The sequence below is a fragment of the Mytilus galloprovincialis genome, chromosome 1 (genome assembly GCF_965363235.1).
Source record: "Mytilus galloprovincialis chromosome 1, xbMytGall1.hap1.1, whole genome shotgun sequence".
Lineage (NCBI taxonomy): Eukaryota > Metazoa > Mollusca > Bivalvia > Mytilida > Mytilidae > Mytilus > Mytilus galloprovincialis.
This window is the reverse complement of record NC_134838.1, coordinates 66,262,284-66,288,926: the sequence shown is the minus strand read 5'-3', so window position 1 is coordinate 66,288,926 and position 26,643 is coordinate 66,262,284. Positions and strand designations below refer to the sequence as shown.

General features: G+C 31.2%; 1 protein-coding gene across 1 annotated transcript; it reads left to right on the top strand.

Annotated features, from left to right (window-relative positions):
* Positions 1-1,204: 1,204 nt before the first annotated feature.
* On the top strand, positions 1,205-25,986 carry LOC143082027 (UBX domain-containing protein 7-like). The gene is made up of 11 exons (XM_076257612.1): positions 1,205-1,337; positions 2,516-2,660; positions 3,415-3,479; positions 5,738-5,806; positions 7,917-8,035; positions 11,130-11,276; positions 13,070-13,160; positions 13,580-13,633; positions 14,206-14,679; positions 20,538-20,617; positions 25,423-25,986. The coding sequence occupies exons 1-11, from the start codon at positions 1,286-1,288 to the stop codon at positions 25,579-25,581; spliced, it is 1,455 nt and encodes a 484-aa protein (XP_076113727.1). The 5' UTR covers positions 1,205-1,285; the 3' UTR covers positions 25,582-25,986.
* The last annotated feature ends 657 nt before the right edge of the window (positions 25,987-26,643 follow it).

The following is a 26,643-nucleotide window of genomic DNA, read 5'->3' as shown; positions in this document are numbered from 1 at the left end:
AAAGTATAAAAAAAATCGAGGCGGAGATTTTTTTAGAGTCATCTAATAATTATAGCAGACCAATAGACGTAAAAGAGAAATATGCGACAATTGCACCTTTTTCAATTTCGAAAATAAATCTATAATTTTACAATTTATTGACACATATTAATATTTTTATAGGGGTTGCATATATAAGGATTCAGCTATGTTTGATAGTTGAATGAATATTTTCTTTAAACACAGAAACTTTTCCAATTTCTAATTCTACTGACCTTGCAAGGAAAAACCTATAAAATATTGAGACCCCTACTTTAAAATGGGTACAATTTTTGCCCTGACTTTGGACACCCCTTTTCTTTACGAATATCTATGTGAAAAACTAGCGAGATTACGATGTAAAAAGTTTAGGAAAAATGAAGGAAATGCATTTTTGTGTACCCCCTTTTAATATTGCTATTTAATTCTACAGTGCAGAAAATCGAAATCCTAAATTCTATGTTCAGATGTGAAAAGATAAGATTTCCTTTTAAAAAAAAATTCAAACATGAAAATAATAAGTAAACTCATATATTTTTCTCTTATAAATGTGCTTACAATCAACAGAATTTACCGCCGGTACTTTCAAGCCGTAAACGAATGATTTTTTTACAAAAGCGCGCCATTTTTCAGTTGACATCGGCCGACGCAAAAATGTCCAATTTTCGGCGTAGGACTACCGAGCGCGGCCGAATCACATTTTGGCCAAAAAGGCACATCCGGTTGTCCTACTGTATATATGCATATTACAACATAAGCACTAATGTTAGCTTTTCACCGAATAGTAAAAATATATGCAATAACAAATAAAAAAGGCAGGCAGCATGCAAATAAATAGTAATAAAACAGCGCCACATTTAACTCTAGCTTATACATGTATAGTGTGTATACCAATATATAAACATATTGCATATTGAGTGTAGTGTTCGGACAAAGCCGTATTGAACGGAACGGATATGATCTCTGCGCCTGAGATTGATTGACAACTATAAACAAGATAAATGGATTTAAACATGAGCAAACATTTTAAGTATACAAACAAAGCAAGCAAGCCAAACAAACAAATTCTAACCTTACTCTACAAACATTGGGAAATTACGGCTCTAAGGCGTAGATTTGCTTCCTATTCTATTTTAAGATTTTAAATGGTTATTAGTTAAACTTTTTTTTTACTGGTTTCCAGTTATAGACTACGACGCCTTTCTGAAGAAGAGTAAGATGGTTACCAGAAAAAGAGAGGTTCCGAAGTTAGCGGCTTGAAGAAAGAATGGCAACAAATGTTGATAATGCTATTTTAGAACAGTTCTGTGCAATTACAGGTTATTTCGATGTCCATTTTTCAGATTTAGTCGTGAGATTATTTATTCTCTTGAATATAATCACACAAAAAAAAGCTTACAACGAAGTATGGCTGTCATTAAGCCCCTGACATTGGCACTTGCACTCCAATCATTTTGCTTTTTTGGGCTTTATTTTTGTTGTTGACACGAATCTAACGTCAGATAAAAGTAAATACTCAGCAAACAGTAAAGTAAGATTTAGTCATTGGACAGGTGTTACCTGATGAGTAGCTGTGGAACTTTAGCTCTTAGTCTTTGGTCATGATATTTTTTTGTTTATTTGAGGACTTAAAGAGTAAGAGCTACAGTTCTGCAGCTATCTGATGAGCTCCTGAGGTTTTTTTTAAAGGTTCACCAATACACTTCAACAAAAATGGCTATGTTTGCACCATGAAATTTTCCCTGAATGCAGACAAAACTAATTTTAAAAGGTTTATATCCTGGCAGCACCCAGATTTATGCAAATTGTATTCATTTTGTGTTTTAAAAAGAAGAAGAAAAAGAAAGACATGAATACAAAAAAATGAACCATAGCAAAATTACACAATGACAGGATTTACAGAGCCACATCAAATTGATTTCACAAAAAGATAATAAATGTCAGTACAAATGTACCTATACAATGCTATCATGTGGCTATAGAATGATAGATAGCTAGAATCTATACTTTTTGTTTTATTTTTTTCATCACTGTAATCAATAAAATCAATGTTAACCACATGTATATATCACAATTTGTATTAATTATTCTGCTCTTCATCATGTTCATGGGTGACTTGATTGACAAATAAAACTATTCATATTTATGATATTGTTATTGTTATTCTATACTTCAACATGTTCAAGATCTGACATTGTATATCATTTGTAAAGTTAATCATGTTCATGATGATAGAGGGATATTGTAAACCGAAAAAAATATCTGCATTAAAAGATAAAAAAAAAAACCTGAGATTTTACTTATGAATTATCTACATGTAGTCTACAATGTTGCTGAGTGTCCATTGTTAAACATGTTAAAGATGCACATAGATTTAGGTGAGAGGCACAGACTCTTTAGATCTTCAAGTTTCATTATAATGATTAATTCAATTATTTTAATAGATATTAGTAATAACATGATATATATATTTACATTTTCTTCTTTCAATATTTAGGAGCTACAAATGAAGTTGGTGTTCGTTTGTTGGAAGCATGCAACTGTAACCTTGACATGGCCATAGGAATGCACATGGACAGTAATACAGATGGTGTTGTAACAGAGAATGATCAGCCGTCAACTTCAGATTATGGGAATGATGGGTAATTTATCATTAATATAATTGAGTGACAAAAAAAATTCTATGAGGATTTATTTTCTACTATTTTGAAATGACGTGTATGAAAAAAATCAAGTAATTGAAACAACAATGAACATTTTGAAGCATTAAGTATGCCTATAAACCCTAATTATTTTTCATGATGACAATAATTTTGAAGGAAATTTCTATGTAGATTTCAAACATATTTTCAAAAATTAATGAATTCTGCTTGGAACACCACTCTTCTGATTCTCCAACATGTCCATGGCCAACTTTCCCTGAAATTAAAATATTTTTTTTTCATTTACATGATTTGACTTATACTAAATGTACTATTTACTAAAAGGGAAGAAAATGATACTAAAGTGACATTCAAACTAACAAGTTGAAAAGTAGTTGATTGTCTTTTTTTTTTAAATTGACAAATTGTGCAAATGCAGTTTATACATCATCTTTTCTACACATTACATACATTTTGTACTTGAAGTGTCATGAGCGTCAAAGAAACATGGGTAATTAAAATAAAATAAAGAACTGAAGAAGGCCAATGGCCGAAACGTCTTGAAAAATTGGTTTATTTATACAATTATATATAGTATGTTCCCTATTGGAATTTTGAAAACAAAAATAATTTTTCCTAAATGATCACCTCCAGTTTTTTTTTGTGATACATGTATATATTACTCATGCTTTATATTTTTCTGTGTACATTTAGTGTTAGTCAGATAACTTTTCATGATCTTATTTATTTTTAGAGATGAAGTTAGAGCTCCAATACCACAGCGAAGTGAAACATTGGTAGAAGAAATGCCAATTTATGGTAAAACTCAAATATTACCCTCTACTACTCAATACTCATACTGTTGGCACATGTATAATCAAAGATGTGAATCGTAAAAATTTTCTTAAACTGTTTTTATCGTGGACTGTCAATTTAGAATTTACCAAATTTGATATGTGTATTTGTTGTTGTAAGTCTTTAACAACAGACAGCTTTGGGAAATTAATTAACACAAGAACACACCCGTGATATCGCAGGTCCGTGACAGAATTAAAGTACATTACTATGCGTAAAACCTTATTTTAGTATTGGGATTGTCATCTGATAAAGTCATGCCGATTATAAGACTCACAGTTTTCTATGCTTTCAAAATCTTTCTGTTTGAACCCGTCGGCCTGGAATTTATCAATTATTGGTAATATTAATTATTTGGAAAACAAAAGGTCCTGGAGTGGAGTATTTTTTAATCAACAGCAATTAGTTAGAAATAAAGTTGAATTCTTTGATTCTTTGTTTTATGTCATGCCCGCTAACAAATTGGAAAGTGTACCTATACGCCTTATTTTAAGTCCAGATTTTTAGTATTCGTATTGTCATCTTAGAAAGTCTTACTGATTAAAATACTACAATAGGGAACAATTTGACAATGATTAAATTTAGTAGTGTCAACCCTGTGATTATGACCTGATATACACCGTTTGGTGGTGCGCCTCTCAGATGCGGAACGTACAGATCAGGTAATAGGTAACAGGTGAATATATTATTATCCGTATCGGATTCGACCCAGAACTTTGTTAATTATTGGCAATATTAATTATATGGAAAACAAAAAGAGTCTGGAGTGGTGTAATTTTTAATCAACACCATTGTCCTATATTGGCTATATATAAATTTGAATACTTTGATTTTTCGTTTTTACCCAATGACGGCTGACAAATTGGACCTCGTTACTTTAGTAATATATATGGATTAAACCTGGTTTTATAGCGCTAACCCTCTCACTTTGATGACAGTCTCATCAAATTCCGTTATATTTACAATGATGCGTGAACTAAACAGACATAATAAATAAAATAGTCAAAATATGGGTACAGCAGTCATCATCGTGTAACAATTTTAAAATGTAACAGAACACAAAATCAACTATCTACAAACACATTCAATGATTTGTGTGTCTGACGTCAGAAAATATTATACGTCACATATATTTGTCGTTCAATGTATATACAAACAATTTTGAAATTTCACATAGGCAATGTTAGCATAAAGGGTTAAAAAATCAAAAGTATGTAAGAATTAATTTCAGAAATAGACCGAGATTTAAAATAGTCCAAAAGTTATATAGAATTTATAACAATCCACAAATAGTTCATTCCACTTCGCGATTGAATAATTTTGACATTTGTGGTTCAACGTATTTTGTAATTCATCATAGAAATATATCATAATGACATAAAATAGAACAATATCATACTGACGAGATCTTTTAAAGTACAGAGTCACGTTATAAGAACCAAAGAAATACAAAAAGTCGCATATACAAAACAAACCAGCAAAAAATTAAAGACAATACAAACACATTGACGGGATGTTTAAGTACCGAGCCACATTAAATGGATATCACATAAATTAATCCAACAGTAAAAGTAATATTAATAATAGAACAAAGACAAATGAAAGAACCATAAAAACACATTAGGATGATAAACAACATCAGTACGCAGAATCTATACATCTAGACCATCATGTATTATTTGTGAAGAAAATACACGGTTGCTACATGTACAAATGGTACCATATGTAAATAAAAACATACATGTATTTCCTCTATAAAATGTGATGTCATGTTTCTAGCAGAAAGTGAACTTTGACTCCACAGGTGGATTGAACTCCTTCTTGCACCATGTTCTTCTGTGTTCAAATCTAAACAATGAAAAAAGTTGACAAGTTGAAAGGCACATTTATAATGGTAAACTCTCTGCATTAATGAAATCACTATAACATTGATTAAAAATAAAGTAATGAAATTTGGTGAGATATCCATTGCCAGACAAAAATGTCAAAGATATGAACAACTATAGGTAACAATATAGCCTTCAATACTGAACAAAACACATACAGTATGATAAGTTTTAAAAGGCCCCAGTCTGACAAAATGTGAAATAATTCAAAAGAGAAACCAACAGCCTAATTTATGCACATTTCAATGAGCATGTTGATTACAGATACACAGTGTTAATGTGGCACTTGTTTTGACAGAATATTCTAAGCTTAAAATGCTCTCTGTTTTTCCATAGGTTTTAGAGGCAGAAGAAGAAAAACAAGATCAGTTTTTGATGGTTTTCGAGATTTTCAGGCTGAAGCAAGTAAGACAAACACTACACATAAATGATTCTGTTATATAAAAAAGAAGATGTGGTATGATTGCCAATGAGACAACTATCCACAAAAGACCAAAATGACACAGACATTAACAACTATAGGTCACTGTACGGCCTTCAACAATGAGCAAAGCCCATACCGCATAGTCAGCTATAAAAGGCCCCGATAAGACACACGAGAAAACGAACAGCCTTATTTATGTAAATTTTTTTCTTTAAAATAACGAAAAACAAATATGTAACATCAAACAAACGACAACCACTGAATTACAGGCTCCTAACTTGGGACAGGCACATACATAAATAATTTGGTGGGGTTAAACATGTTAGCGGGATCCCAACCCTCCCCCTAACCTGGGACAGTGGTATAACAGTACAACATAAGAATGAACTATAAAAATCAGTTGAAAAAGGCTTAACTCATCAAAGACAAAAATACAAGTGGATGTGGCAGATCATTCTGTTGCTGTAAAGTGAAGTCAATAAAACATTGATATTACTCATGATTGAGGATGCTAGCTCATTGATTTACAATCTTGTCAGTTATTGATATGGGTAAGGCTTATTCAATTTACAGTCAGATACTTCAATATATTTATTGGTGTCTTGGTGGCTGAGTGATCTTAATAGTTCTTCATTGATCATTGACCTGTCGACACTGTCATTGTTAGTTCCAAACTGGGTTATGGCAAATTTGTAATTGCTTTCAGCCTTAATTGACAAGGATTACAAGTTTTCCAGCTAAAAATAATTGTTTCTAGCCAGGTACTCTGGCTTCCCCCATCAATACAAAATTACCCCCATATATATAACAAAGTGTGCTGAAAGTCATGTTAAACACAAACAATCCATCAATCAAAATATTTATTCACAAAGATTTTACGAAAAAAATGGCTTAGTTGCACTGTGCTGTTAGTTGTCACAGATGCCAACCATTACGATTTTTCCGTAGTTTTTCCGATTTTGCGATAAAAACTACGCTATTACGGTCAAAGTCGAATAGTTACGGATTCCCAATCATCGACGTTCAATTTTGTAAAACACGGATTTTTATCATTACTTTTCCGTCCTGGTCCAGTATTTAGGAAACGCCAATGTAATGCTTCCAGTTTCTCGGGAGTTATCAACCTATTGTTGGGTAACTAACTGACTTCCGAAGAGGCAAACTTGCATTTTATTAAGTAGCTTTCCCCCTTTCTCTACTTCTCCTTGACAAAACAAAAATGTTTGAGTCGAGAACATCTGAACAATTAATGAATGGAATACATACTACAGACAACATGTTAAATGACAAATTTTAGTGTACATCACTTTGCAACCACTCGTCAGTAATTTTTATTGGTAAATGCACGTTTATGAATGATTACTGAAAACTTTTCAAGAATACGGAAAATTTGATAGTTTGTTACTGATTGTGTCAAAAGGGGGTTGGCATCTATGAGTTGTGCTAAACACAATCAATCAATCAAAAGATTTATCAACAATCACAAACATTAACCATCACCAAAAGAGTGATTTTATCTAGATTACCATGTGTTAACTCTTTTGTAAGTTCTATTTATGTATTATTTTGATGTCTAATATACATTTATGTTTGTGGTACATGTATTTTTTTTATCTGATTTTCATTGTGCATTTGTCAATACATATATCCAATGTTATTCAACTGATGGTGATAAAAAAGGGGGAAGTATAAAAAAGAAGATGTGGTATGATTGCCAATGAGATAACTATCCACAAAAGGACCAAAATTACACAGACATTAACAACTATAGATCACCGTACGGCCTTCAACAATGTTAAGTACTAAAAATGATTGTTTAAACCTGGCACATATCGACGTGCATGTTCAAAGTCTGGAACATTAATGGTACTTGTACAGTAATTAGCAGATTGTAGTACTTGCACAATTTACAATGTATTGATTAGTACTCTAAGAATTATTTCCCAATAAAACAATTTGGTGAATTTTGAAATCCTGCATAAATATAAATGTTCTCTGTTTTCTGTTCTTTAGTTGGGTTGTCTCTTTGACATATTGCCCATTTCCATTCTCAATTTTATCAATTCTTATTACATGTGAATAAATTTTCAGAACAGCAAGAAGAAATGCTAGCATCTGGAAGTGTCCCCAGTGTTCCCAACAAGAAGAGAACATTAGAAGATTTATTTCGTCCTCCTATAGATATCACTTTCAAGGGAACACTTGCAAGTGTAGGTGATTATAAGGGAGTATTTTAAAAGATACTTAAGAAATGTCTACCCAAACTTTAAAAAAATATTTGATAAAATCAAATTAGTTGCTATTACACACACAGAAGTTCAAAATATATAAAAAAAAATAAAAAAAGTGTTATATGTATTTTTACATTTATTTATGATTCTGTAGATATTAAGGAGCAGAAAAATATACAAAATCATTTAAGGTGGAATATAACACTTCAGAGAGATAACCCTGTAAAAATCAACTGAACGTTTTAATCATGTTCTATTGTGAAGGAAATATTATAAGCTTCTCAATGATCAAAATTAGTGTTTGTCAAACTGCTATTTATCCAACGTCCAAAAATTGGTTTCTGTTCTCTAACTTTAGTTTTCTTCACCTAAATGTTATGAAACTTTTAAACAATGCTTATAACCACAAAACACTGTCACAGTCGGAAACCAGGTTGAAATAGAACAAAAGAATCGAAGCTCTCTATTAGAGAAGGCGATAAATGTTTACTGTATTGTTTACTATAGTGACAAATTTTTAAAAAGTTAATAGAAACAAACAAAACTGCAATTTTCTTCTCAATTACGAGGTGTTTTATTTCAAAAACACCATTTGCATAAGTTTTCAATTTATCTAGTACATAGTTAAGCAGAACAATTAGATATCAAGTCGACGACATGGGTATCTTTCAAGTTGGATGACAAAAATGCATAACCTCCGATTTTTTTGAAAAAATTACCACGGACGGAAAAGATATCAATCTATTAGTTCAGTAATTTTCGTGTCTGCCCTTCCATTATGTGACTGAAGAAAAAATTCCAAAAAATAGGTAACAATTGTATCGAAAAGAGAAAATCGAGTGCACCTTTTTATGTTAGGGCGTGTTTGAGTTGAGTATTTTGTCTTGATATCGTTCAAAGTAAGAATATTTCATACATCGTCTCGCTTCAGATTCTATCATTTTTATAAATTAAAGCTACAGGTTGACTTTATAACACAAAAAAATAACAGTACTAAAAGATGAAATATATGGGTCAAGTGAAATACCTATCTAATGAGTCACACAAACAGGGAAGGTGTGTTCGAATAGCTATTTTTTTACTGAAAGTACTTGACGACAGTCTTACAAGTTGGATGATGAAAATGCATATCTTCGAAAAATTCTAATTTTTTGTGTGTGATAACTAGGGTTTATAGTCTTCAACCACTAAAAAAATCTAGTCTGCCCTTCCACGAAATATTTAATTAGATTTTTTTTAAATGTTTATGATTTTTCGAAAATTCCACCTAACAACCGATCAGACAATAGTTTTAAGTTGAATCAATGCAGACAAGATCATTAACTGATGCTCATTAGCTAGTTGATACATTTGTCTTTTAAAATATAACTGACATATAAGGATCGTATTGGTGCAATGTGGATAAATTTATCGGTTTCCAAGAGCAAAATTGGTAGCGCGTCATCGCTACAATGGCTTCCATTTTTACGATTGTGAAAATGAACTGGCGTAATGGGGAGATAATTTTGACGAAGTAGGATCCTGACTGGTCAGATCAAGTTTAAATTTTGGTGGCGTCATTTATACTGTTCTAGAGTTATGCCCTTTACAAATGGAAAAATTGCTGAATTTTTCGTTTCCGTTCTCTAACTTTAGTTTGCCTCAACCAAATATTATGAATCTTATACACAATGCTTATTACCACAAAACACAGATGAAGTTTGAATTTTGGTGGTGTCACTTGTACTGTTCTAGAGTTATGCCCCTTCCAAATGGAAAAAAAATGCTGAATTTTTCATTTATGTTCTCTAACTTTAGTTTAATTTGCCTCAAACAAATGTAATAAATCTTGTACACAATGCTTATTACCACAAAACTCAGTTCTAGTTTGAATTTTGGTGGTGTCACTTTTACCGTTCGAGAGTTATGCTCCTTTCAAAATGAAAAATAGCCAAATTTTTTGTTTTTGTTAAATAACATTAGTTTTCCACAACAAAATGTTATGAAATTATATATAATGCTTATTACCACGAAGCTCAGGTCAAGTTCAAATTAATGTAGTGTCACTTTTACAGTTCTGGAGTTATGTCCCTTTATAACGTAATAGAGCAGGGCATCAACTGTGTATCATGGACACATTCTCCATGTATTATATTTTTGTCAAAGTAAATTTTTTGTCAATACTTTATGAAAATAGGCAAATAAGTTTTAGTCAAGGTGTTTTGTACCACTTTAATCATGCTGTATAAGTTTCAAAGTGCAGCATGATAGCTTCCTCGTGTTCACACCAAATGTGTTAACCATCTTTGTGATTAAAAAATTATGCTTAGAATGTTCGAAGGTCTTGGTTATTTATTAATAGAAGAAATTAAGTCAATAAAGTAAATAAGAATCCAGATTTTCTTGCCTCTCAGATACCAACTTAAAAAAAGACTTCTATAAAAATCTAAAAAGAATTGTTTACTAACAAGAAAATTGAAAATAAAATATGAATGTTTATGTTGTAATCTTTATTCTAATATGACGTCCTTATTACGCTTTGTAAACAAAGCCGTGTTCTAATGAGCACAAAATATGTTTGACACATGCGCACAAACTTACTGTTTATATTAACGTTATTTTCCATCGTTATCCTTTAAAATATATACATTTAGGCAGCTAACATAAACTTTTATTATATATTTTTATGAAACAACATATATTTACCCTGCTCGTAGTTTTTAAACTTATCAAATATGAAATGCAATGCACAGGAGGAAACGGGAACAGCCAAACATTTTTACGGCTATTTCGTACGCTTCAACCTATAAAAATACTATATTTGTCCTATTAGAATCGAAATAATTCCTTCATGTCATGCTCTATGCTCATTTGAACATGGGTAGGCATTATATTTGACCACATTTTACACCTCGCTAACGCTCAGTGTAAAATATTGACAAATATAATGCCTACCCATGTTAAAATGAGCATAGAGCATGACATGAAGGAATTATTTCTTAAATAAAAAATTACTAATAGTAACTATTGGATATGTCATCAGGTTTTTATAACAAATCTGATCTGTATATTTCAAATTAGAATTGTGTTTCAGTTACGAGATGAAGGTAAAACCAGGAATAAATGGCTATTGGTAAATGTCCAGAATGTGCAAGAATTTGTTTGCCAGGCATTAAATAGAGATGTATGGAGCAACAAAAATGCCAAGGCTGTCATCAAAGACAATTTTATTTTCTGGCAGGTATAGTAAAATCTGTATTTATGACTTTAGGGCTAATAGCAGGTGTTTAAGGATGTACTTAGGTGAGGTTTTGGAATTTGTGTAACATGTTCGGACTCCTTGGTGTTTTTCCATACAACACATGGTAAAATATTTTGCCCCATAACACCTATTTATTTTTTCATATAAGACTAAATAGCTCATGAAACGTCATTTACCAAAATTTTAGAAGATTCTTGATTTTCTTTCTTTTGTTTTGAGACCCAAATAATACCAATGCAAATATAAGGTAAAAGTCCGTGTCAGCCTTTTCCCTCCATATTTTAAATCTCAAATATCTTGAAAAAGAGGTCCATGACCTATCAATATTTTTAGCTTATTTTTATCCTTAACGAATGCTTTACCAGCTTATACTATCAATTTTAAATTCTTGATTTTATAATTTTTACCTTACCTCACTTAAGTACATCCTTAAACATATAAAAATTGAAATCTGGGGGAAAGATTACTACCAATAGTGTGAAACTGTACATTAGCAACCTTGTGTCACCCCTTGGTATACCTGATACATTTGATTGTCTTATTAATGATAAGTACCCCCTGGATGATGGAATTGTTATATATTTAATGTGCTCATAGAATTGACTAAAAAAAATGAGAAAAAAATGCAACTGGAAAAGAAGTCTTCATGAAAGATATTTAAACCCATGTAAATTTATTAATTAAAGTTAACCCCTGTCATTTATTTTAGCCCAATCTTAATTTAAACCTCAGTCTATTAAAAAAATAAATAATAATTCGCTTTATTTTGATGTTAAGTTCATTCAGAATTAACAACAGAAGAGTTTACAAATGTAAGTAATGTATGGCTAGCTCAATTTTCTTTTGAAGGGGAATAAAAATGAGTACTAGAATTTAAGCTTTAATTATTATTTTCTCTTGAAATTCACTGTATAGGTTTTCATGGCTAGTATGCGCACTGTAAAAAATGTCTGATTAAAAAAATGTGATATTTTGTTCAGAATGTAAGGAAAACAATTTCTGTAAAAAAAATGCTACACTTACAAAAATATGTCTATAGTATTTGTTAAGACTATTATTGAATAAATTTAAAAGAGATTATCAAAGATCTACCATAACATCAATCATACCAAGTACTCTTTAAAAAAGGATAATTGATTGGTTGGTGTTCATATAAAAAAGAAGATGTGGTATGATTGCCAATGAGACAACTATCCACAAAAGTCCAAAATGACACAGACATTAACAACTATAGGTCACTGTGTGGCCTTCAACAATGAGCAAAGCCCATACTGCATAGTCAGCTATAAAAGGCCCTGATAAGACAATGCCACTTTCAACACTATTGTCCAATTCCTTGGCAGTCAATTTTTATTAGTGGAGGAAGCATGAGTGCCCAGAGAGAACCACTGTCCATTGGTAGCTTTAAAAAAAGACAAATCATGAATATATGACAAACCATCATGAGGTTCCTGACTTTGGACAGTAATAGGAACATGTAAATTTTCAGCAAGACAATGTTCGTGGTGGTTAGACAATAACAAAGGTCTCCAAGTCATGAACTGATCTGTAACTGGAAAGTTAATATGTAGCCTTTTTTAACTGAATGTTAAATACTAGTCCTGTTGGTTACTTCGAATGTGCATAGACTGCTCTTAATTCATTTTTATTACAACAAGAACAATTTTTAATACATTATTATTACTTAATGTATATAACAACAACAACTTGAAATAAAATGGTAACTGAAAATGGACCAGAAGGTCTAAATAATTGATGGTATTTTCTTGCAGGTGTACCATGATAGTGAAGAAGGGAAAAAGTTTTGTCAGTTTTACAAAGTTAATCAGTGGCCATTTGTTGCAGTGGTGGATCCACGAACAGGTAGCACAGCCTTAAAACTATTCTGAATCTCACTTTTCAGATTGTCAAATAATTTTGTAATGTTTACTTGAACTTTGAATTTTACAATATATTGAATCCACTTTAAAACTGATGTCATAGATTTTCTTAAAAACCATGGAGCACGATGACTTCATATTTTATAATTTAGCTTTCAGCTTTGCAACAATGACCTGTAACCTGTGTTGGCTTTTCTGATTAGTCAGACACAAAACACCTGTGATATAATACTTTAAATTACAAGTGAGGTATTCTTAGCAAGACATCACACACATTCATTCCTGTTGTATTCATATTCTCAATTTGTAACAGAACTGTCAAAATTTCTACTCCATGACGAGTTGAAATATGCAAAAAGTAAATTAGCAAAATAGTAAATTTTTTCCTCTTATTTTTATTAGGTGAAAACATGTCAACATGGAACAAATTAGATGCCACAGTATTCTGTGAACTAGGTAAGAAACATTTATGAATTTAATATTTTATTGCAGAGAATTTTATGAAGCAATTTGGTTTACTAGCAGGTAAAACATTTTACATATTTTCTCTATCATCATTGTAAACAGTAGAATGTCTTTTTGAAATTTTAAGATAAATGATGTAAAGCAATGACTTGTTGGCAAAAAAGGAATAAAACACATAAGAAAGACCTCATTAAATTTACTGGAAGTATTTTGGGATACATGTCTATCTAATCATTTACTCAGTTTTATTGATTAGGATTTTGAAAATGAATATCCTGGCCTAGTAAGAGCTGGAAATAAAAGAATCTGCAGCACAAAATGCAGGAATCAATTGCATACAAAAGTGCAAATAAATTTAAACAAAGATAATCCAAGAAAAAAAACATGCATAGTAACAGATGAGATTAAATTGTCCTGATGCCTTTAGAATATCATATGGTCTTACCCTTATTGCTAATGGTGAACCTATAGTAACATCTCAATTTAAACTTTCAATATTTAAATAAATTAATGTAGGCAAGGTTTTTGTGTGTTACACAATCTACTGAAATCTTACTTTACAGTTACAGATTTCTTGATGGAGCATCCTTACAATGATCCGTCTGAGGAACCCAGTCCAGCAGCAAAACGTGCACGTCGAGAACCGAGCATCGTAGATGCTACCGAAGATGAACAATTACAGGCAGCCATGCAAGCTTCTATCAACCAAAACAAAGTGCCTCAAACTGTTATAATAGATTCAGATTCCGACAGCAATGATATTGAAACATTCTCAGGTTCCGAAGATGAAGTGTCACAATCGCCTCTTAAGTCATCGCCAAATGTTAAAAGTACAAAATTAGCCAAAGAGAAGATAAACGATGATAAGACAAACACTGATAGAGCAAAAAATGACCAGGATTTGAAAAATGATTCCATAAACAATATTTCAAATTTAAGTGAAAGTGAAAGCAGCATGTTAAATAATACAGGAAGTTCAGATAATTATTGTTTGAGTGAAGACAGGAATTATAAACATTTCCTTGGTAAAGATACAGGTAAGTTTGAATGCTTGCTACAGCAGAATTACAGAACCGGGATACAGTATGTTACAACACAGGATTGTGGGATAATACCAGTATTATGGGAAAAAATATTACATTAAGGTTTCCATGCATGATTGATCACATGAGAAATCAATTTGCATTTACTTTAGAAAATTTGCATGATACAGTACGCCCAGAGAGTTTGTAATCGCGAACTTTTATCACCGATTTCCGAGTGTAGCGGTGTGACACCGCGAATCACGGATTCTACTCCCAATTTCCTCCAAAGATTCTCTCCCAACACCGCGTGGCTGTTAATTGGTTTATTGCCCATCGGATGAACTGAAAATTAATGACGCGTGACAACATAATCGGATTAGCCAGATTTATTACCTTTGTACATTTAATCGATCTTGATTGCACCTGTGTGCTTTAAAATACGTTATTTAAATGTCCATTCATTGTCAGATAAAAGTGTGACATTTTTATTTAAAATAAGATAATTATTCTTGTATGTATATGCCCATGTCATTGTCATATTAAATAAAACGTAAAAACGTATAAAAATACGAATAAAACACTTATTTAGTATTTTCATTATAGTCCGATCAGGTCATAATTTTTGTTTTTTCAACAAAGTTTCAACAAAGATGATTTTACCACAATTAGAACCTTTTATGACCTACTCAGTGAATATCCGGTTCATTAATAGTTCAATATTATATAATTAATATCAACTGGCTTAAAACAAAATGTTGTTTTTACGGTAATTTGTCCAATCTAAATCAAACCCTAGAGTTAATTTATCGGACCAACAAGTGAACTCTGTTACTTTCAATTTATTTTGAAATGTAAAATATTATGTTTCACTACCTCGGTAGATTACCGACTTGAAATATTTGAATTTAAAAAAGAAACTGTAAAGTGACAAATAGTTTTGTATGCAATGTGGCAGCCCTATATTCATAAATACTGAGATAATTCCCCGCCCAGACACAACACAATAATCACAACCTTATTTAATTATATGAAGAAATAAAATCATGTGTTTTTTATCTGTTATGATCTGTTATTGATCTTTTATTATTTAAAATAAAATTGGATTGGCGCAATCCGTATTTTACTGCTGTTAAAAGTCCTCGGCGAAATATAAAAAGAAGTATTTCAACAATTTATACTATAGAATATTAAAATGAAATTATATCGTACAAGAAAGAAATATGTAAAAAAAAATGTGGATCGGATTTTTACGATCGACACATTTTCACAGAGGATCTCTACCAACGCCCATCAGGAACTAAACGACATGCATCCTGTTTTCATCTACCATTAATGTATAGTGTTGACTATGGAAGTATAAATAATGTCCAGGTTTATGTCCTCTGTTGACTGAGAAACGTATAAATAAAAGGCTGATGTTCGTTTATTCAGAAAAGGAATAAAATTTAGAATCCGGTTAATCAATTGTAAAAGGACCTTCTAGAGCCTCAATCTTAACCCACACAAATGTTAATCATTACATGAATTTTCCCACGGTTATCTAGAAAGGTCACCTGAGTTTACTGTTACATGATACTATTTCCCGCCAAATAAAAATCTCGTGGACAAAATTGATGTCACTATTTTTAGCATTCAATATTGTGAGCGAAGTCAAGTTCAAGTTCAACCACGCACTGTTGATCACTGAGATGCGTGTTGTCTTCCCACGGCAATTAATTGTTTTAAAAATATTTAAAGATAACTGTTCTAAATACAACACAAAGGTTTACATTCATTGTGCGTAAATGAATATTATGCAACGACGAGTTGATGCAGCTATAGAAGTATTCCTGTTGTAGCCGAAATGTATTATATCCTAAAGTAATGCTAATCGTGAAGAGAAAATGCCGTAGACTTATTAAGCATAACGAATGGTGAATAGTATTTTCTTTTTTACTTGCATATACAAGTTTTAAGACACGTAATTTTCTCACTGCTCACATTTTATACCTTCAGCGTTAGTTTCCGTTTATTTTCACGCAAGTATGTCTCTTTTCGTAAGTTATATCAATTACCGATAAATAAAAAACGAGGTCATAATCAAGTATAGATTTTTTTATAAAACTTTAATGCAATTGAAAGCATTAACAACAACGTTTTGGATTTTAAAACTTTTATTTTGTAATCGTAAAATGGAAATGGCGTAGAATTATTAGCATAACAGATAAGGAATAATATTTTCTTTTTTACTTGTAGTATAAAAAACTTTGAGACATGTAATTTTTCTTTAAACTGCCCTCATTTATTCAGCGTTAGTCTCCGTTTATTGTTGCACAATTATATCTCTTTCAGTAAATTAAATATTTATTTACTGATAAAAAAACGGAAGTCAAAATCAAATATAGTTGTTTAAAAACTTGATTAAAATGTACAGAGTAATTGAAAGAATTAACAACAACGTTTTGCTTTTTTATTTTAATCTTTCATTTGTTTCAAGCAATCAGATATAACCTGATAATCAATAGACAGGAAATACAATTGTTTAATTACATTAGAAATCTCACATACCTTGACTGTCGCGTGCCGGCATAGATCAGACGGATTAGGGCAATTAATTACCTGGTGTCACACCGCGTCACACCAGACTGGGAGAGATGTCGCTAATACAATAAACAAAAGGTAGCGGATTTACGCGGAAGTCGGAGGGAATACTCCCAAATTTCTCCGAGAATTTTGGGAGGGATGTCGGAGTTTCCTGGTGTTACACCAGGAAAAATATCGGAGTATGGAGTTTGGGATTACAAACTCCTTGGGCGTACTGTACATTGAATATTGTACGATATATATATGATATGATGGGCAGAGAAGCAACTGTGTTGTAAAGAAAATTAACAGGATAAAATTTGTATGACAGTAAATTATGATTTAGGCAACCAACCCATCCTTTATGCATTTTATGAATTGGTCTTCAAAAGTTTTAATATTAAAACTAGTCTCATAACATGGACATTACAATCCCCCCCTCCCCCCAAAAAAAAATCCGACAAAAACAACCCCAAAACAACAAAAACAAACTGTAAACAATCAAATGATTAATGAGAAAAACATTGATCATTACAAAAAGACTTAATTTATAATGTCAATACAATGTACATTGGATTCATTGTTGTATCAAGAGCTCATGCTAGTAGGAGTTAGATAAGTGATTGAAAACCTTTTATATCCAGATATTACCAAATATAACATGTAGGTCAAGTACTTGTACATGTATTTACTTACCTTTGTTAAAATGTTACAGTGACTTGCCTATGAGTGTTACCGTTTACCTGTAGCTATTGTTCAACCAGTTTTAAACATTGACAATACAATAGGGACATTTAAATTGACCAGTTGGTTTTGTAAGATTTAAATCTACCTGTAAAAAATTTTATTCACCGAACCCAAAATTTCAGCATGCTTTTTTCCTGAAATTTTTCTTGACCTAGGATTATTCTATCAAAAAATTAAAAGGGTAGAACTATTTATGGTTTTCATTGTTTTAAATCCCCAGTATTGATATTATTTCTAAAATTTACCATAAAATCTGAATCAGTAAAATATTTTGTTAACTGCCTATTAATATGTATGAAAATTTAAAATTGTTTTTAAATAATAAATGATTCTTTAAATTTATAACCCTCATACATGGTATTGTCCATTTGTCAGTGACACATGAAAGAGCTATCTAGGTGATTTCAGTTTCAATTTTCATTTGGATTATGTGTTGTGCATTTCTTTATAATGTCCCTTCAAGATTTTCATTTGGATTATGTGTTGTGCATTTCTTTATAATGTCCCTTCAAGATTTTCATTTGGATTATGTGTTGTGCATTTCTTTATAATGTCCCTTCAAGATTTTCATTTTGGATTATGTGTTGTGCATTTCTTTATAATGTCCCTTCAAGATTTTCATTTGGATTATGTGTTGTGCATTTCTTTATAATGTCCCTTCAAGATTTTCATTTGGATTATGTGTTGTGCATTTCTTTATAATGTCCCTTCAAGATTTTCATTTGGATTATGTGTTGTGCATTTCTTTATAATGTCCCTTCAAGATTTTCATTTGGATTATGATATTTGCGGTGTTCTTCTTTGTAATTTTTTATAAGAGGATTTTTGTGGAAAAAATACTGTGTTTATTTACTGAAGGAAATTCAATTTGCAAAATATGGAATAAGTTATCTAAAAGGATATAAAAAATCAAATTTGAATGCAAGTAGGAGAAATAATTTCAACACATTCATTATAAATGTTGGGATATATTATTATAAGAGTGATTCACCTGTTTAAATGGAATATATATCATGGGAATTATCATGGAAATGAAACAAAATGTTAAATTCATAAAGTGAATATAGTCTAATGTAGTGATAAAGTGAAATGAAAAGGTAAAATATTCCAAAATATTCCTAATGTTGGGACAATATGAATGTGAAATTGGAAATAATCATTGTAAAGTTAGATGATGCAGTGGATCTAATATTGTTTAATTGGAATATGAAATAAAAATTTAATACTGTGGATATAATCAAATCAAGTGATATAGTGAAAATATATGAATAAACTTATCCAAAAAATTTGTAAAGTGAGGAGACTCATTTTAAATGTGATAATGGAAATAATCAAATATTGCAAAATTCTGTACCTGTTTTTAGGGATATATATATATATCATGGGAAATTTAACGGAATATTGATATAGAGAGAAAATCTAGTTATACTGTCAAAAGCATGAACAAATATTTGAAAACTTTCATCATGTTTATAAAAATTAGAAAAATGTTATGAATTATTTCAGATAAAGAAAATTGAATACTGGATGAGATATAAGATATGTAGAGTAAATAAAATAGTTCATTCAAATATGATTTTGATATTTCAATATGAATATACATTAACAATTTGTACAAGGAACATGTCAAAAACAAATTATTTTGAGTTATTTCCCATTAAAAAGCTAAACAGATATTAAATTTATTTTTTTTCAACAATATACAAGAAATCTAAGCACTCATAGTATTTGGCTATGAAAACATTAAGGAGGAAATGTAGTGAATTATATGATATGCAATTAAATTTCTTTATGAAAACATATAGTCTTGATCTGGCTTGCCTTCTTCTTAAATTTTGAATGACAGTAAAAAAAATTCTCTAAATGTTGTGTTTTTTGGCATTTGAATGATTAATTATTTCAGGGAAAACATCCATTTCCATAACAAAAAGACTAATAGCAATGTTAATTTCTCTACCTGTTTCAGGATTCGCTAATAAAAAAACATGAGAAAAGGATATTTTTTTAATCCAATTCACAGTGTTTAGTTAATGTAAGAACATGAAATAAGCTTGAGTCTTAATGTATCAAATATAAGTGGTAATTTATTCATACCATATAAACTAATTTAGATTGAATGCATATTATATTATTCAACAAAGATAAAAATTGAAGCCTTGATGCCATATGAAAATATTATAAGTTTTAAAAAAAACTATCTCAGTTATACCACAACAGTAACAGGTGAAGTAATAGGATAAAAAATACTTCAGGAAAAAAGCATGCTGAAAGTTTTGGTTAGGTGAATAAAAAACTGAACAGGTAGCATAAAGGTAGATTTAAATCTACCAAACCAACTGGTCAATTTAAATGTCTCTATTGTATTGTCAATGTTTCAATCTGGTTGAACAATAGCTACAGGTAAACGGTAACACTCATAGGCAAGTCACTGTAAAGCAAACATAGCATCCATGCTAGTGATAATCAAAAAATAATAGGATAGGCGCTAATCATGCTTATGAAAGAATCAAATTGGCGCAAATGAAAGATCTTAAATTTTAAATATGCCCCTTTTATTTCAGATCCTCAGACATCACTGATGATCAGATTTCCTGATGGAAACAGACAGCAGTTAGCAGTATCTCGTAAATCTAAACTTATGGTAATTAGTAAACATTATTTTTCAAAGTTTGAAAATTTGAAGCTCATCTTATGAAATTTTATGACAAGTTTTCTTGAATAAATTCTAGTATATATATATTTAACAATGGGAAAAGAGATCATTAATTTAAGTATTGTTTTTCATTTCAAAGATTTCCTAATTGTCATTCTAATATTTCATCAAATGAAAAACAAAACAGCCTTGGTGGTCTCGTCTGCATTATAATCCTGACTTTTGACTGTCATTTAAAAGTTTGAGACTTAGAATATCTCTTTCGCAATCAGTTCATCTTGCTTTCTGGTACTTTCAACCCTTTAGGTACTTAAAATATTTTGGGGACTTTTAAACTTGTGAATTTTTTTTCAAGTTTCAATCTTTTACCAAGAGCATGTAAGAAAATTTCTTATATATACATGTTTACTTGTAAGAGATGTGAAGAGGCAAAATATGTCATTGATTTATTATTGACCCATAAAATACATGAAGCATTAGCATTATCTTTAATTTTTCTTAATATGTAAAATAGTGTTAAAGAATAATTTACATATACAGTGAAATCTGGGTAAACCGAACCCTGATAAAACCGAATTTCAGTTTAGACCGAACAATTTTCAAAGTCCCACAACATTTCCCTATCAATAAACGTTAATCTTACCTGAAAAAACCGAAACCCTGTCAACACCGAATTCTAAACGCTTTTTGAAAGCTCGTTAGTAAATTTGTATCTAAAAATTACCTGTCAAAATCGATCAATACCAATCAAAACGGTTTATTCCCGATTGTCCCACTTTTTAAAATTTTAGAGTTCTGATTGTCCCACATGAAAAGTTCTGATTGTCCCACATTATTTTATGTAGTAAAATGTTCTTAGATAAACAAGGTAACTGTTGTTTGTTTTGCTAAATAAACAAGAATTAATTATTGCACATTTAATATTAATTTTATAAAAGTATAAAAAAAATGTTTTTTAAATCATTAGATTGATACACTTTTGATTAAAAAAATATAATATTTCTGATTTATGAAATAGATCTTTTAAGGTCTTGAATTAAACTTTTTTTCTGAACCTGATTTTTGGGTTTATATATGAATCTAGAAAAATAATTGGTGACGAAAATCATATGGTGGTGCACTTATTTTTGCTACAGCCATTTGAAAGTAACCAATTCTGATAATTTTGTCAGTTTTCATCAAATGTTATCCATTTTTGGGCTATTATCATGAAAAAAATCACAGTTTCACAATTAAACTTTATTTTTTTTATACTTTCAATAAAGATAGGTTGGACCAATCTGAATAGATCTAACTTAAAAAAAACCTTGAAGTAGGTGTTAATATAAGAAAGTTTTATAAAATTTTATTGCTTTTTTGTGTCAAATTGACCATTCTATTGACTATTCTGAATCACTATTGACCATTCTGTCAATTTGTCAATTTGTCAATTTTGGAATTTTCTCTTTTTTTAGAACACAAATCTTATTATTTCAACTTCTTTGTTATAATTGATTGAAAAAATACATATTTGAAAAATTTGAAAGATTTTTCTTTTATATGGGATGCACATGCTTCTGGTAAAAATCATTTCTTGTACCCCCATCCATTTTCTCTAAATTTGCTGCTGTCTAGAACTTTTCCAGATCAGCCTTTCAAAGAATCACTATTAAAGGTTGCTTTTCCAATTTTCCCATTGTGTTTGCAGTCAACAGGACTCTTCACCAATTATAAAGAAGAGCAAGGCTTCCATAAGAAATAAGAAGATGTGGTATGATTGTCAATGAGACAACTCTCCCAAAGAGACCAAATGACACAGAAATTAACAACTATAGGTCACCATACGGCCTTCAACAATGAGCAAATCCCATACCACATAGCTACAAAAGGCCCCAAAATGACTAATGTAAAACGAGAAAACTAATGGCATAATTCATGTACAAAATAATGAACGAAAAACAAATATGTTACACGGCAACAAACGACAACCACTGACTTACAGGCTCCTGGCTTGGGACATAACCACAACAAAGACACTAAGTACAGATCTGAGAGTACTCACAGTTCTGACTGCTAGTTCAAAGCCAATAAAAATATGCATCTTAGACTAAAAAAAAATGTTTTTTTAAAAGACTTCATATTATATCATATGATACTTCAATTGTACCTACTATGAGCAAAATAAAATATGTAAATATTATTATTTGTTCTTATTTTGTTCATATTTTATAAGTTACATTGATTAGTAACCTTTGATTAACTGCAACACGCTATAAAAACAAATTAATCATTATAAAAACAGTTCCCAATTGTCCCACATTTAAACTTCCCAATTGTCCCACAAACATATTCCCGATTGTCCCACAAGATTTCATTACCTTTTTACCTGTAATTTCAAAAAGTGGGACAATCGGGAAGACACCATCAAAACAATAAAATATTATTAATTATTTGCATGATTTAATTAAACAAACACAGGATGGTAGAGTATCCCCAAAGGAATTTGAGGTTTAATGAACTTGTGAGTTGTTATTACAAACTTATTAGCATGTCTGTGTCCATGTATAAAGTGATTTTTTTGTAAAGAAACGTTAAACTGGTCAGCTACCCCCATCGCCGATAATGACAAGAAAGGAACTTTCCCTCAGATTAATTAAATGCACCTTACTGCTTACTCAAATAATTACGACCACAAATTCGAAACTGCCATTCTGTAGCTAAACTGTTTAATTAAATAATAGTTTTAAAGCCTTTCACCGGATTAAGAAATCAAGCAACACAACAAGGTCAATGGATTTCGATTGCTGGATTCACTTTAGAGGCCCTATATATATTTGATTTGAATGCTCCCGAAGACTTCTGTTAGCTATTTAGCAACGATAAAGTCCGAGAATAAACTGGACCCCTGCTGTTGTTTCACTGTTATGGTGTGCCGAAGTATCAATCAGCGGGTGACCAGTTTAGTCAGAGAACTCGTGTGTACAATGACGTTCCCGATTCAACTACAGAATCGTCATTTGACAGTGACTGTGAATCTGAATTGGTCAGTGAATTAATGGATGAGAAAATAATTATATAAAAAGCAAAATCGCTCCACGTCAGACATCTCCAAACGATGAGCGTGATTGAGGCAGTGGCGTTTGATTTATAAACAAAAATGTAGCAAAACGTCTTTCTTCATCTTCTTTTATTTTTACATTTACATCTAAATTAACACAAAAATAAACTGTCGTCTGTTGTGTCACCTATTATCCCTTGTCAGTAAATGCCAAAATGATTTTGGTGTCGACTTCCGTTTACCTCTACAATCCGAACACCTGTATAAACCGAACAAAACGCAAAGTCCCGTGGGTGTTCGGTTTGGACTGTTTCACTGTACAAGTGACCTGGGTTTTTTTTCATCTTATAAACTTGTTAATAAAGTAGAGCAAACGTAGAATAACACTCTTTCTAAAACTTGGTATAATAAAATTTATGCACTTTTCCTAATTATTAAACTTGATATGATGATTTATATTGTACACCCTTTGGTTGTGTTAAGCAGAGCTAAAGTAAGGCACTAGTCTTATTAAACTTGGTATGATGTTTTTAATTCACACCATAAGCACTTTGATAATATCTAGTATTGCAAAAGTACAGCTCTAGTCAACATTATACGACCCCAAAAAAATTTTGGGTTCGTATAATGGTATGATGTCATTGTCTGCGTCGTCAGCGTCGTCTGCGTCGTCCGAAGACACTTTGGTTTCCGGATAATAACTTTAGTTTAAGTGAATAGATCTTAATGAAATTTTTTCAGAAGGTTCAATACCACAAAAGGAAGGTTGGGATTTATTTTGGGGATGATGGTCTGAACCGTTTAGGAATTAGGGGCCCAAAAGGGGCCAAAACAAGCATTTTTCTAGTTTCATAATAACTTGTTTACCAGTATTTCAATTGCTCTGAAAGTATACTGCAATGTTTAAAATCACAAGTAGAAGATTTGGATTCATTTAAGGGGTTATGGGGCCAAAGTTTAGGAATTAAGGGCCAAAAAGGGGCCAAAACAAGCATTTTTCTAGTTTCCAGACAATACCTTGTGTGTAATTGCATGGAACTCTCTGAAATTGTACCACAATGTACCATATAACAAAGGGGAGGCTGGGATTAAGTTTTGGGTTAATTGCCCAAAATATGTTGGAATTAAGGGCCAAAAAGAAGCATGTTTCTAGTTTCCAAAAATCATGACAATAACTTGTGTTTAAGCGTATTGAATCGTACTACAAGGTTCAATATTACAAAGGAAAGCATGGGATTGAGTTTAAGGGTTATTGCTCCAAGGGGGGGGGGGTTTCAATAAATTGGGGGGGATCTCAGTTTACCATTTTTTTAAGGGATTTTTTTTTTTCCAACATTTTTCAAATTTCAAATTTTGAAAAGTTTCAATAAGAAATATTCAATTGCACAGTATTGTGCAATAGATGTGTTAGATCTTGAACCACATTAATTTTGTGGCAAAAACCTATATTATGTCAAAAATTTGATCACAATCAAAATTCAGACAGTATCAAGCTTGAATATTGTGACCAAATTTGCCCCAATTGTTCAGTGTTCGACCACTGGGGTCGTATAAAGCTGGGCCCTGCTGAGCACCTGGTTTGATGTTTTTAATGTACACCTTTTTACCATGTTAAGTACAGCAATAATAACGAACTAGTCTTCATTAAACTTGGTACATGTATGATGGTTTTTAGGTAATGCACCAGTTCTCTTTACAATTTGTACGATTTTGTTTCATCATATTCAACTTACTATTTCTTTCTTTTCCACTATAGGCATTAGTGCTGTATGTTGCAGAAAATGGGTTTAGCAATGAACGATATGAACTTGTCACAAATTTCCCAAGACGTAAATTATCATACATGGACTTTGAACTTACATTGGAGGACGCAGGACTTTATCCCCAGGAATCAGTGTTTGTGCAGGCAAGGTGAAGCAAATCATGAAGAGTCAATCTCTATAGACAATCTAAGCCAAATGTACAGTTAATATCATTGACTGTTATGATATAACTAGATCTCAATTTCAAGCTCAAATTCAAATCGTGCCTCAATAGGTAAATCCACCTACCTCGAGAATTTTTTTTTATTGTTTTACCTGAAATACATTCCTAATTATGGAGTGGTAATGCTTAAGAAATTTTTTGATATGCAAATATTGAAACTAGAAGGTAGCGATTTATGAAAGTGATATTTACTTTTGAATGAGTCAGTTGATGATTTTACGACAGCAAAGCCAGTACCATCTCAGGAGTTTTTCGGCTCAGCCAGAACAGGAAATAATATTGGTGCATAATTTTTATGTAAATTTTTAATAAATATTTTTACCAGCAAGGTTAATATGAATAATTATTTAGCCTATCTAACCTATGAAGTCCACAAATCATTATTTCTTTATGAGAAAATTGGATTTTTTCTAAAGTACTGAGCTTTTAAACAGAAAAAGTAATATCCTTCACAGCTGGTACCCATTATTTTTTTTAAAAGCTGGCTGGCTTTAAGTTTTTGATCACATGTATGCTAATATCATTCTGCTTCCATTGCATTCTTATATTTACTTTTAAGATCTGTCGGTCTGTCTGTCCCATGAAAGTTCTGTCATTTTCTCAGCAACTATTAATCAAAATGCCCTGAATTTAGAAATATGAAGATGTGTTATGATTACTATTTAAACCACTCTCCACTGGAGACCAAATGATATAGAATTTTACAAATATAACAATGAGAAAAACCCATATCACATAGTCCGCTTTAAAAGACCTGAAAATTACAAATGTAAAAATTCGAAAGGGAAATCTTAGCCTAAGGGCATGATTTATGTATAAAAAAAACAAACACATATATAACAGATGTACAGCAACAAAGGAAAACCACTGATTTACAGGCTCCTTAGTTTCTGTATTCATTGATTTTTGGGGCTTTTTTTTCCCTTTTTTTTTTATTTTTTTTTTTAAATGAGAATGGAAATGGGAAATGTGTCAAAGAGACAAAAACCTG